Here is a 14720-nt window from a genome sequence, read left to right as displayed (position 1 = left end):
GGCAGGATCTTGACACACTGTGATACCCCACAAAGACCTCACCCTTCCTGACATACTGTGAGACCCCACTCAACCCTGGCAGGATCTTGACACACTGTGATACCCCACAAAGACCTCACCGTTCCTGACACACTGTGAGACACCACATACACCTGGAGTTTCCTGACACACTGTGATTCAAAAAACACAACCCTGTCAGGTTCCTGACACACTGTGAGACCTCAAACAACCCTGACAGGGTTTTGACAAACTGTGAGACCCCACACATCACTGACAGGGTCCTGACACACTGTGAGACCCCACATACCCCTGACATTGTCCGGAAACACTATGAGACCCCACACACCTCTGCCAGTATCCTGACAAACTGTGAGACACCATTCGCCCCTGACAGGGTCCTGATCCACTGTGAGACCCAACAAACCCCTGACAGTGTTCTGACACGCTGTGAGAACCTACATACCCCTGACAGGGTCCTGACACACAGTGAGACCGCACACACCCCTGACATGGTCCCGAAAGACTGAGAAACCCCACACACCCATTACAGCGTCCCGACACACTGTGAGACCCCACTCAACCCTGGCAGGATCTTGACACACTGTGATACCCCACAAAGACTTCACCGTTCCTGACACACTCTGAGACACCACATACACCTGGAGTTTCCTGACACACTGTGAGACCCCACACACCCCTGACAGGGTTCCGACACACTGTGAGATCCCACACACCCCTGACAGGGGCCTGACACACTGTGAGACCCCACACACCCCTGACAGGGTTCTGACACACTGTGAGACCCCATACACCGCTGACTGGGTCCTGACATACTGTGAGACCCCACACACCGCTGACAGGGTTCTGACACACTGTGAGACCCCACACATCCCTGACAGCGCCCTGACACACTGTGAGAGCCCACACACCTCTGGCCGGATCCTGACAAATTGTGAGACACCATTCATTCACACCTGACAGGGTCCTGACACACTGCCATACCCCACACATTCCTGACAGAGACCCGACACACTGTGAGAACCCACACACCCCTGACAGGGACCCGACACACTGTGAGAGCCCACAAACACCTCACAGTTCCTGACACACTGTGAGACACCACACACCCCTGGTGTTTCCTGACACTCTGTGATTTCACAGACACAATCCTGACAGGTTCCTGACACACTGTGAAACTTCACACAACCCTGACAGGGCCCTTACAGATTGTGAGACCCTACACACCCCTGGCAGGGTCCTTACATATTGTGAGATCCCACACACCTCTGAGATCCCACATACCGCTGACAGGGTCCTGACACACTGTGAGACCCCACACACCCCTGACAGGGTCCTGACACACTGTGAGACCCCACACACCTGACAGGGACCCGACACACTGAGAGACACCACACACCCCTGACAGGGTCTTGACACACAGTGAGAACCCACATACCCCTGACAGGGTCCTGACACACTGTGAGACCCCACACACCCCTGACATGGTCCTGAAAGATTGAGAAACCCCACACACCCATTACAGGGTCCCGACACACTGTGAGACCCCACAGAACTCTGGCAGGATCTTGACACACTGTGATACCCCACAAAGTCCTCACCCTTCCTGACACACTGTGAGACCCCACTCAACCCTGGCAGGATCTTGACACACTGTGATACCCCACAAAGACCTCACCGTTCCTGACACACTGTGAGACACCACATACACCTGGAGTTTCCTGACACACTGTGATTCCAAAAACACAACCCTGTCAGGTTCCTGACACACTGTGAGACCTCACACAGCCCTGACAGGGTCCTGACACACTGTGAGACCCCACATACCCCTGACATGGTCCGGAAACACTATGAGACCCCACACACCTCTGCCAGTATCCTGACAAACTGTGAGACACCATTCGCCCCTGACAGGGTCCTGATCCACTGTGAGACCCAACACACCCCTGACAGTGTTCTGACACACTGTGAGAACCTACATACCCCTGACAGGGTCCTGACACACTGTGAGACCGCACACACCCCTGACATGGTCCCGAAAGACTGAGCAACCCCACACACCCATTACAGGGTCCCGACACACTGTGAGACCCGACTCAACCCTGGCAGGATCTTGACACACTGTGATACCCCACAAAGACCTCACCGTTCCTGACACACTGTGAGACACCACATACACCTGGAGTTTCCTGACACACTGTGATTCAAAAAACACAACCCTGTCAGGTTCCTGACACACTGTGAGACCTCAAACAACCCTGACAGGGTTTTGACAAACTGTGAGACCCCACACATCACTGACAGGGTCCTGACACACTGTGAGACCCCACATACCCCTGACATGGTCCGGAAACACTATGAGACCCCACACACCTCTGCCAGTATCCTGACAAACTGTGAGACACCATTCGCCCCTGACAGGGTCCTGATCCACTGTGAGACCCAACAAACCCCTGACAGTGTTCTGACACACTGTGAGAACCTACATACCCCTGACAGGGTCCTGACACACAGTGAGACCGCACACACCCCTGACATGGTCCCGAAAGACTGAGAAACCCCACACACCCATTACAGGGTCCCGACACACTGTGAGACCCGACTCAACCCTGGCAGGATCTTGACACACTGTGATACCCCACAAAGACTTCACCGTTCCTGACACACTCTGAGACACCACATACACCTGGAGTTTCCTGACACACTGTGAGACCCCACACACCCCTGACAGGGTTCCGACACACTGTGAGATCCCACACACCCCTGACAGGGGCCTGACACACTGTGAGACCCCACACACCCCTGACAGGGTTCTGACACACTGTGAGACCCCATACACCGCTGACTGGGTCCTGACATACTGTGAGACCCCACACACCGCTGACAGGGTTCTGACACACTGTGAGACCCCACACATCCCTGACAGCGCCCTGACACACTGTGAGAGCCCACACACCTCTGGCCGGATCCTGACAAATTGTGAGACACCATTCATTCACACCTGACAGGGTCCTGACACACTGCCATACCCCACACATTCCTGACAGAGACCCGACACACTGTGAGAACCCACACACCCCTGACAGGGACCCGACACACTGTGAGAGCCCACAAACACCTCACAGTTCCTGACACACTGTGAGACACCACACACCCCTGGTGTTTCCTGACACTCTGTGATTTCACAGACACAATCCTGACAGGTTCCTGACACACTGTGAAACTTCACACAACCCTGACAGGGCCCTTACAGATTGTGAGACCCTACACACCCCTGGCAGGGTCCTTACATATTGTGAGATCCCACACACCTCTGAGATCCCACATACCGCTGACAGGGTCCTGACACACTGTGAGACCCCACACACCCCTGACAGGGTCCTGACACACTGTGAGACCCCACACACCTGACAGGGACCCGACACACTGAGAGACACCACACACCCCTGACAGGGTCTTGACACACAGTGAGAACCCACATACCCCTGACAGGGTCCTGACACACTGTGAGACCCCACACACCCCTGACATGGTCCTGAAAGATTGAGAAACCCCACACACCCATTACAGGGTCCCGACACACTGTGAGACCCCACAGAACTCTGGCAGGATCTTGACACACTGTGATACCCCACAAAGTCCTCACCCTTCCTGACACACTGTGAGACCCCACTCAACCCTGGCAGGATCTTGACACACTGTGATACCCCACAAAGACCTCACCGTTCCTGACACACTGTGAGACACCACATACACCTGGAGTTTCCTGACACACTGTGATTCCAAAAACACAACCCTGTCAGGTTCCTGACACACTGTGAGACCTCACACAGCCCTGACAGGGTCCTGACACACTGTGAGACCCCACATACCCCTGACATGGTCCGGAAACACTATGAGACCCCACACACCTCTGCCAGTATCCTGACAAACTGTGAGACACCATTCGCCCCTGACAGGGTCCTGATCCACTGTGAGACCCAACACACCCCTGACAGTGTTCTGACACACTGTGAGAACCTACATACCCCTGACAGGGTCCTGACACACTGTGAGACCGCACACACCCCTGACATGGTCCCGAAAGACTGAGCAACCCCACACACCCATTACAGGGTCCCGACACACTGTGAGACCCGACTCAACCCTGGCAGGATCTTGACACACTGTGATACCCCACAAAGACCTCACCGTTCCTGACACACTGTGAGACACCACATACACCTGGAGTTTCCTGACACACTGTGAGACCCCACACACCCCTGACAGGGGCCTGACACACTGTGAGACCCCACACACCCCTGACAGGGTTCTGACACACTGTGAGACCCCATACACCCCTGACTGGGTCCTGACATACTGTGAGACCCCACACACCCCTGACAGGGTTCTGACACACTGTGAGACCCCACACATGCCTGACAGGGTCCTGACACACTGTGAGAGCCCACACACCTCTGCCAGGATCCTGACAAATTGTGAGACACCATTCATTCACACCTGACAGGGTCCTGACACACTGCCAGACCCCACACATTCCTGACAGGGACCCGACACACTGTGAGAACCCACACACCCCTGACAGGGACCCGACACACTGTGAGAGCCCACAAACACCTCACAGTTCCTGACACACTGTGAGACACCACACACCCCTGGTGTTTCCTGACACTCTGTGATTTCACAGACACAATCCTGACAGGTTCCTGACACACTGTGAAACTTCACACAACCCTGACAGGGCCCTTACACATTGTGAGACCCTACACACCCCTGGCAGGGTCCTTACATATTGTGAGATCCCACACACCTCTGAAATCCCACATACCCCTGACAGGGTCCTGACACATAGTGTGATCCCATACATCCCTGGCAGAGGCCAAACACAGTGCAAAACCCCACTCACTCATGACAGGATTTGAACGCACTTTGAGATCCCACGCACCCCAACCACATACTCACAGTGCACGTGCTGATCAGCAAAGCTGCTTCTTTGTATTTTGAATCAGTGACGGTGAGAGGGGAGGGGGAGCTGTGATTCCCCGACATGTTCCTTTGACAGAATGCCCACTGTCCTCTTCTCTATCTCCATATGCCACATCAGCACTGGGGATTAAAAGTTTCTTCCACAGAAAAAAATGACAGCTGTGACAGCAGTGGGAGTGTGTCCAGTACAGGACATTCGGAGGTCAGTAAACTAGCAGGGAAATACTCACCTTCACAGCACAGTTAATGAGGAAATGTGATCACCTTGTGTTTATCTAGACCAGAACTCTCTGTCAAGTTTGGGGTCTGTTAATTAAATTTACTTTACTGTATGAACATCCATTGATAAATCCATTAAGGCAATAGCTTTGCACTAACTCTTGTGTGCTTAAATACTGAGTTCTGAGATGAGGCATCTAACAGTTTGTCCACTGTCTGTACCCATGGAAGATGTTCCACAGAAACACAAGGAGACTCTGCGGGCACAAACTGAAACACTGAGAGTGAACACGATCCTGATGAGGGAGAAGGAGAAGGTTTTCCAGCTGGTGGATCAATACGCTGAGCTCACGGTCATTTCTACTGTTCGAGATTGGAGACTGGTGGAACATGAGCTGCTGGCAAGAGGCAGAGACCACGAGGAGTGGAGAGAGAAACATCTGCGGAGAGAGCTGGAGAAAATCAGCACCAGACATCTGTTTCAGAGAAATTACTCACATAGTAGACGGGGCCAAAAGATTCCCGGATGTAAGGCAACGGTGGCCGGAGTCCCGGGGATCGGGAAAACAACAATGGTACAAAAAATTGTTTACGACTGGGCCACGGGGAAAATATACCAACAATTCCAGTTTGTCTTCAGTTTTAAGTTCCGGGATTTAAACTCCATTAACTGCAGAATAAACCTGAGGGAACTGATTCTGGATCAGTATCCTTACTTTGGGAATACCCTGAGAGAGGTCTGGAAGAACCCAGAGGGATTGCTGTTTATATTCGATGGTTTGGATGAATTCAAACACAGAATCGATTTTTCTGACAGTCGGAGGGATACAGAACCCAAGCACCAGTGCCCAGATCCCGAGTGGTGGTGTGAAGTGTCGGATATTGTGTACAGTTTAATCCAGGGCAAGCTGCTCCCAGGGTGTTCAGTGCTGGTGACCACCCGCCCCACTGCGTTACATTTATTGGAAAAGGCAGAAATCAGTGTCTGGGCTGAAATCCTGGGATTTGTTGGTGAGGAACGGAAGGAATATTTCATCAGGTATTTTGAAGATCAGACGGTGGCAGCAGCTGTTTTCAAACACGTGAAGGAGAACGAGATCCTGTACACCATGAGCTACAACCCCTCCTACTGCTGGATCCTCGCTCTGGCACTGGGCCCCTTCTTCACACAAAGAGTCAGGGACCCGCAGCGAATTCCCAAGACCATCACCCAACTGTACTCCTACTATATTTACAACATCCTGAAAAACCACGGCCGTGAAATTGAGAAACCCCGTGATGTGTTTCACAGGGTTGGTCAGATGGCCTTCAGAGGAGTGTCCGAGAAGAAGATTGTGTTTACAGATGGAGATTTGATCAACTACAATCTGCAGCCTTCCCAGTTCCTGTCTGGGTTCCTGATGGAGCTTTTGGAGAGAGAGGATTGTGCCCGGAGCGTGGTGTACACATTCCCACACCTCACCATCCAAGAGTTTGTAGCTGCTGTCGCACAATTCCTGAATCCACATCCCGGGGATATCCTGAAATTCCTCACTGGAGCCCACAAAACGACAGATGGGCGATTTGAGGTATTTCTCCGTTTTGTAGCTGGTCTCTCCAACCCAATGACAGCTCGGGGCCTGGAAGAGTTTCTGGGTCCATTTCCTCATCAAACGACCTGCCGGGTGATTGACTGGGTGAAGGAGGAGGTTCAACGCCAGATTGGAAACACAGGGAGTGGAGCTGGTAAAAGGAGCCTCCTGAACACATTGCACTACCTGTTTGAGTCTCAGAATCGTGGACTGGCTCAGGCCGCACTGCGATCTGTGGAAACACTTTCATTCAGTGAAATGGCACTGACCCCGATTGACTGCGCGGTCCTGTCTCATGCCATCGGACTCTGTGATACAATAAAACACCTCGACCTGTGGGACTGCCACATTCAGTGTGAAGGAATCCTGCGGCTGGGACCCGGGCTGCACAAGTGCCAGGAGTTGAGGTAACTTGATTTATCTCTCACTCTGAACTGTGAAACTGTCTCATTGTGTTGTTTCAATGTAAAGGAATTTTGGTAAATTTGTAGTAAATCAGATTGTGAAGAATTGTGACAAATGCCCAGGGGATCGGTCAGTAATTCCCCAAGGACAGGAGTGTTCTGTGGTTTCTTGTGAAGGGATGTTGGAGACTTCATCAGATCAGTGAACAACGGCCATTGGTTTAATGGTAGTAAATCACAGGAATGGCCGTATTTCTCACTGCCAGTGACACGTCCATTGACAATGTTCCTTCTCACTGTTACTGACACCCAGACCAACATTGACTGCAACAGGTGGGTCAGAGATTCACAACCCCTTCCCGGTGAGGGACAAGAGACCATCAGCAGACTGCCCTAGTGAGAAGGAATGAAATACCATTATGAGATTATCCTCCCACTGCCCTTCCCCGTGTGTGACTTTGCTCACTTCCAGATACGCAAAGAGCGAGGGCGCATCTCCTCTGGGCCTCTGTTCAGACCCAACACACACGTATAAAAAATGTCTGCATCCTCTCGTCTTGTAGGATTATCGTTTACCCTTGGAATCCTCCTGTGGGACCTCTCATCTCAATCCCCTTCCATTCTTTGGAATCTCGCCACCATCCCCATTCCTACTGTAGGCTCTCTATTACTCTTTCCTCATCCTCCTGTGGGATGGCTTTTCCACACAATCCCCCCCCCCCCTTCCTGTGAGATCTCTCTTCCCCATCCCCCTTCCTCTTGTGGGATCTCTCCTCCCCATCCCTCTTCCTCCTGTGAGATCTCTCTTCCCCATCTCCCTTTCACCTATGAGATTGCTGTACCCCATCCCCCATCCTTCTATGGATTTCTCTTCCTCATCCCTTCCTGCTGTTGGAATTCTCTTCCCCATACCCTTTCCTCCTGTGGGATCTCTCTCCCCCATCGACTTCTTCCTGTCGGATCTCTCTTTGGCATGCCCCATTGTCCTTTGGAATTTCCCTTCCGCAACCCCCTTCTTCCTGTGAGATTTCTCTTCCCAATCCCACATCCTCCGGTGGGAACTCACTTCTGCATCTCTCCTCCTCCTGGCCGATCTCTCAACCCCTTCCCCCTTCATCCTGTTTAATCTCTCTATATATGCTGCTTCCTCCTGTGGGATCTCTCTTCCCCATCCCTCATCCTGCTGTGGGATCTCTCTTCCACACTCCCATGCCGCCTGTGGGGTCTCCCATCCCCATCCCCTTCTTCCTGTGGGATCCCTTCCTCCTGTGGGTTCTCTCTTCCCCATCCCCTTCCTCCTTTGGGATCTCAATTATTCCTCATCCTCCTGTGGGATGTATTTTCCACACCCCCCCTTCCTGTGAGATCTCTCTTCCCCATCCCCCTTCCTCTTGTGGTATCTCTCCTCCCCATCCCTCTTCCTCCTGTGAGATCTCTCTTCCCCATCCCCCTTCCTCTTGTGGTATCTCTCCTCCCCATCCCTCTTCCTCCTGTGAGATCTCTCTTCCCCATCCCCCTTCCTCTTGTGGTATCTCTCCTCCCCATCCCTCTTCCTCCTGTGAGATCTCTCTTCCCCATCTCCCTTTCACCTATGAGATCGCTCTTCCGCATCCCCCTTCCTTCTATGGGTTTCTCTTCCCCATCCCTTCCGGCTGTTGGAACTCTCTTCCCCATACCCCTTCCTCCCTTGGGATCTCTCTCCCCCATCGACTTCTTCCTGTCGGATCTGTCTTCCCCATCCCCATCCCCCTTTCGCCTGTGGGAACTCTCCTGCCCATAGAATCATAAAATCATAGAACACTACAGCACAGAAAACAAGTACCACCCTCTGAGTGAAGAAGTTCCTCCTAATGCTCTCCCTGAACCTTTCCCCTTTCACGCTGAAGCCATGTCTTCTCATATTTATCTCTCCTAATCTATGCCTATTCGCATTTACCCTGTCTATACCCTCATAATTTTGTAAACCTCTATCAGATCTCCCCTCATTCTTCTATGCTCCAAGGAATAAAGTCCAAACCTGTTCAATCTTTCCTTGTAACTCAACTCCTGAAGACCCAGCAACATCCTAGTAAATCTTCTCTGCACTTTTTCAAACTTACTGATATCCTTCCTATAGTTAGGTGATCAGAACTGCACACATTACTCCAAATTTGGCCTCACCAATGTCTTATACAACCTCACCATAATATTCCAACTCCTAAACTCAACTTTGATTTTATAAATGCCAGGATGCCAAAAGCCTACTTTCCAATCCTGTCTACCTGTGACGCCACTTTCAGGGACATGTATCGGAACCCCCAGATCCCTTTGTTCCTCCACACTCTTCAGTGCCCTACCGTTTATCGTGTATGTCGTACCTTGATTTGTCCTTCCAAAATGGAACACCTCACACTTGTCTGCATTAAATTCCATCTGCCATTTTCAGGCCCATTCTTCCAGTTGGTCCAGTTCCCTCTGCAAGCTTTGAAGGTTTTCCTCGCTGTCCACAACGCCTCCATCTTAGTGTCTTCCACAAACCTGCAGATCCAATTTATCACATTATCATCTAGATCATTGATATAGACAACAAACAACAATGGTCCCAGCACAGATCCCTGAGACACACCACTAGTCACAGGCCTCCAGTCTGAGAAGCAATCATCCACTGCCAATCTCTGTCTTCTCCCACACAGCCAATTTGAATCCAGTTTACAACCTCTCCATGGATACCTAGTGTCTGGACCTTTAGAATTAACCTCTTATGTGTGACCTTGTCAAAGCCCTTACAAAAGTCCATGTAGACTACATCCACAGCCTTTCCTTGATATGCATTCTTGGTAACCTCCTCGAAATACACTACAGGATTCATTAAACAGGATCTACCACACACAAAGCCATGTTGACTATCTTTAATCAGCCCTTGGCTGTCCAAATCCTTGTATATCCGATCTCTCAGAACAACTTCTGATAATTTACCTACTACTGATGTCAGGCTCACTGGCCTGTAATTACCTGGTGTACTTTTGGACCCTTTTTCAAACAACGGAACTACATGAACTACCCTCCAATCCTCCGGCACCGCACCCGTGGCTGAGGACATTTTAAATATTTCTGCCAGGGCCCCTGCAATTTCTACACTAGTCTCTCTCAAGGTCCGAGAAAATATCATGTCAGGCCCGGAGATTTATTTACTTTTATTCGCAGTAAGGCAGCAAGCTGCTCCTCCTCTTTAATCTCCATATGTTCCATGACACTACTGTTTGTTTGCCTTAATTCCATATTCGCTATGCCAGTCTCCTGAGTAAACACTGACACAAAAAAAACTGTTTGAGATCTCCCCCATCTCGTGAGGCTCCACACATAGACGACCACTCTGATCTTCTAGGGGACCAATTTTGTCCTTTACTATCCTTTTACTCTTAATATACTTGTAGAAACCCTTCTGGTTTACCTTCACATTATCTGCCAAAGCAACCTCATGTCTTCTTTTTGTCTTTCTGATTTCCTTCTTTCGTAATCCCTTACATTTTCTATACCTGCTAAACACCTACTTAACCAGATCACCAATATCCCTTGAAAACCAAGGTTCCCTATGCTTGTTATCTTTGCCTTTAATCCTGGCAGGAAGATGCAAACTCCGCACTCTCAAAATTTCACCCTTGAAGGTGTTCTACTTACTGAACACATCCTTGCCAGAAAACAACTTATCCAAATCCACTCTTCCCAGATACTTTCTCATTTCCACAAAACTGGCCGTTCTCCAATGCAGAACCTTAACTGGTGGACCAGTCCTATCCTTATCCATAATTATCTTGAAACTAATGACATTATGGTCACTGGACCCAAAATGTTTGCTTACACATACTTCTGTCACCTGACCTGTCTGGTTCTGTAATTGGAGATCAGGTACTGCACTCTCTCTCGTTGGTACCTCAAGATATTGATTTAGAAAACTTTCCTGAACACATTTGACAAACTTCACGCCATCTAACCCTTTCTCAGAGTGGGCGTCCCCGTCAATATGTGGAAATTTAAAATCCTCTACGATTACAACTTTCTGTTTCTTACATTGGTGTACTAACTCTCTACAGATTTGCTCCTCCGATTCTCTCTGACTATTGGACGGTCTATAATACAACCTTATTAGTGTGCTCACATTTTCCCCGTTCCTCAGCTCCACCCATATGGCCTCTGTAGACGAGCCCTGCGGGCTGTCCCGTCTACGCACAGCTGTGATATTCTCCCTGACTGGTAATGCCACTCTTCCCCCGTTCATCATTCACCTCTATCACGTCTGAAACAACGGAACCCCGGAACATGAAGCTGGAGCTTTTAAGGTATATCAAAGTGGATAAATCTCCGGAGCGTGACAGGATATTCCGTAGGACCATGAGGGACGTTAGTGTAGAAATAGCAGGGGCTTTGACAGAAATATTTCAAATGTCATTAGAAACGGGGATGGTGCCGAAGGATTGGCGTATTGCTCATGTGGTTCCATTATTTAAAAAGGGTTCTAAGAGCGAACCCAGCAATTATAGGCCTGTCAGTTTGAAGTCAGTGGTGGGTAAATTAATGGAGGGTATTCTTAGAAATGGTATATATAATTATCTGGATAGACAGGGTCTGATTAGGAACAGTCATCATGGATTTGTGCGTGGAAGGTCATGTTTGTCAAATCTTACTGAATTTTTTGAAGAGGTTACAAGGAAAGTTGACGATGGTAAAGCAGGGGATGTTGTCTATATGGACTTCATTAAGGCCCTTGACAAGGTTCCGCACAGAAGGTTAGGAAGATTGAATCGTTAGGTATTAATACTGAAGTAGTATAATGGATTCAACAGTGGCTGAATGGAAGATGCCAGAGAGTTAACTGTTTGTCAGGGTGCAGACCGGTGACTAGTTCTGTGCCTCAGGGATCTGTATTGGGTCCAATGGTGTTTGTCATATACATTAATGATCTGGATGATGGGGTGGTAAATTGGATTAGTAAGAATGCACATGATACTAAGGTAGGTGGCGTTGTGGATAATGAAGTCGGTTTTAAAAGTTTGCAGAGAGATTTAGACCAGTTAGAAGAGTGGGCTGAAAGATGGCAGATGGAGCTTAATGCTGATAAGTGTGAGGTACTACATTTTAGTAGGAATAATCCAAATAGGACATACATGGTAAATTGTAGGGTATTGAAGAATGCGGTAGAACAGAGTGATCTAGGAATAATGGTGCATAGTTCCCTGAAGGTGGAATCTCATGTGGATAGTGTGGTGAAGAAAGCTTTTGGTATGTTGGCCTTTATAAATCAGAGCATTGAGAATAGGAGATGGGATGTAATGTTAAAATTGTACAAGGCATTGGTGAGGCCAAATTTGGAGTATTGTGTACAGTTCTGGTCACCAAATTATAGGAAAGATGTCAACAAATTGAAAGAGTACAGAGGGCATTTACTGGAATGTTACCAGGGTTTCAGCACCGAAGTTACAGAGAAAGATTGAACAAGTTAGGTCTTTATTCTTTGGAGCATAGAAGGTTGAGGGGGGATGATAGAGGTATTTAAACTTATGAGGAGGATAGATAGAGTTGACGTGGATAGGCATTTTCCATTGAGAATAGGGGAGATTCAAACAAGAGGACATGATTTGAGAGTTAGGGGACAAACGTTTAAGGGTAATATGAGGGGTAATTTCTTTACAGATAGTGGTAGCTGTGTGGAATGAGCTTCCAGTTGAAGTGGTAGAGGCAGGTTCGGTATTGTCATTTAAAGTAAAATTGGCTAGGTATATGGACAGGAAAGGAATGAAGGGTTATTAACTGAGTACGGGTCAGTGGTACTAGGTGAGTGTAAGCGTTCGGCACGGACAAGAAGTGTCAAAATGGCCTGTTTCCGTGCTGTAATTGTTATATGTTTATATAGTTATTAGTCCTGCCCCTCCTGCAACCAAGTCTTACTAATAGCAATAATATCGATATCATCGTGCCAATCCATGCCCTAAACTCATCTGCCTGACCTACAATACTCCTTGCATTGAAATGGATGAACCTGAGAACATATATATCACGTACAAACCATTGATATCTGTTTATAAAAGCAGTCCACTCATTACCTTTATCCACCTCCACTTCACTATCTGCTCTAACACTCTGCCCCCTCCCCCTGCAATCTGGTTTAAAACCCCCGGAGCAGAACTTGCTAACCTACCGGCAAGGATATTAGTCCCGTCCAGTTCAGGTGCAAACTGTCCAATTCGAACTGGTCACACATCCCCTGGAAGAAAGCCCAATTGTCCAGAAACATGAACCCAACCCTCATGTACCATCCCCTCAGCCACATATTCAGCTGCATTATCTTCCTATTTCTAGCCACACTAGCACGTGGCATGTGTAGCAATCCACCTGTCAGATCTCGCTTTCCCATCCCCCTTCCTCCTGTGCGATGTCCCTTCCCCAAGCATTATCCTCCTGTGGGATCTCCCTTCCCCATGCCCCTTTGTGCTGTGGGATTTCTCTTCCCCATTCCCCTTCCTCCTGTATGATCTCTCTTCACCGTCCCTCTTCTTTCTGTCAGATCCATCTTCCCCATCCCCCTTCCTCCTGTGGGATCTCTCTTTCCCATCCCCTTATTCCTGTAGGGTCTCTGTTTGAATACCCGCCACTTCCTGTCAGATACACCCACATCCTGTGGGGTCTCTCTTCAGAGGGAAGGGGGAAAGGGGAAGGGAGATCCAACAGCAGGAACGATGGGACAGGAGATCCCAGAGGAGGAAGGGGGATGGGAAGAGTGATCCCAGGGGAGGAAGTGGGATGGGGAAGAGAGATCACTAAGGAGAAAGGGACATGAGAAAGACAGATGCCACAGGAAGAGGGGAATGGGAACAGAGGCCCAACAGCAGGAAGGGGTACGGTGAAGAGAGAGCCCAGAGGAGGAGGTCAGATGGATGAGTGATCTAAAACCTGGAAGGGGAATGTGGAAGGGAGATCCCACAAGAAGAGTGTGATTCCCTATCCCCTTTTCTCCTGTGCGGACTCTGTTCCCATCCCCACACTTCCTGTGGGATCGCTCTTCCCCATTCCCCTTCCTCCTGTGGGATCTCTTTTCCCCATCCACGTTCGGCCTGTGGGGTCTCTGTTCCCATCCCCCCCACTTCCTGTGGAATCCTTCCACATCCCCCTTCCTGCTTTTAGATCGCTTCTCCACCCAACCTCCTCTTCTGATCTCTCTTCGCAATCCCGCTTCTTGCTGTTCGGCTTCGGTTCCCATTCCCCTCTTCCTGTGGCATCTGTCTTTCTCGTGTCCCTTCCTCCTGTGGGATATCTCAACCCCATCCTCTTTCTTACAGTGGGATCTCTCTTCCCCATCCCCCTTCCTCCTGTGGGATCTCTCTTTCCCATCCCCCTTCCTCCTCTGGGATCTCTCTTCCTCATCCCCCTTCCTCCTGTGGGATCTCTTTTCCCCATCCACCTTCGGCCTGTGGGGTCTCTGTTCCCATCCCCCCCACTTCCTGCGGAATCCTTCCACATCCCCCTTCCTGCTTTTAGATCGCTTCTCCAC

General features: G+C 49.7%; 1 protein-coding gene across 1 annotated transcript in view; it reads left to right on the top strand.

Annotated features, from left to right (window-relative positions):
- The window catches only part of LOC140720622 (NACHT, LRR and PYD domains-containing protein 3-like), a 745417-nt gene that overhangs the window by 715735 nt on the left and 14962 nt on the right, over positions 1–14720 (top strand). The window contains exon 6 of the mRNA XM_073035454.1: positions 5455–7201. Coding sequence (XP_072891555.1) covers positions 5455–7201 — 1747 coding nt within the window. The remainder of the gene's footprint in view (positions 1–5454; positions 7202–14720) is intronic.

Source organism: Hemitrygon akajei, unplaced genomic scaffold (genome assembly GCF_048418815.1).
Source record: "Hemitrygon akajei unplaced genomic scaffold, sHemAka1.3 Scf000045, whole genome shotgun sequence".
Taxonomy (NCBI): Eukaryota; Metazoa; Chordata; class Chondrichthyes; order Myliobatiformes; family Dasyatidae; genus Hemitrygon; species Hemitrygon akajei.
The sequence above is the reverse complement of the archived record's forward strand: the minus strand, read 5'-3'. Positions and strand labels throughout refer to the sequence as shown.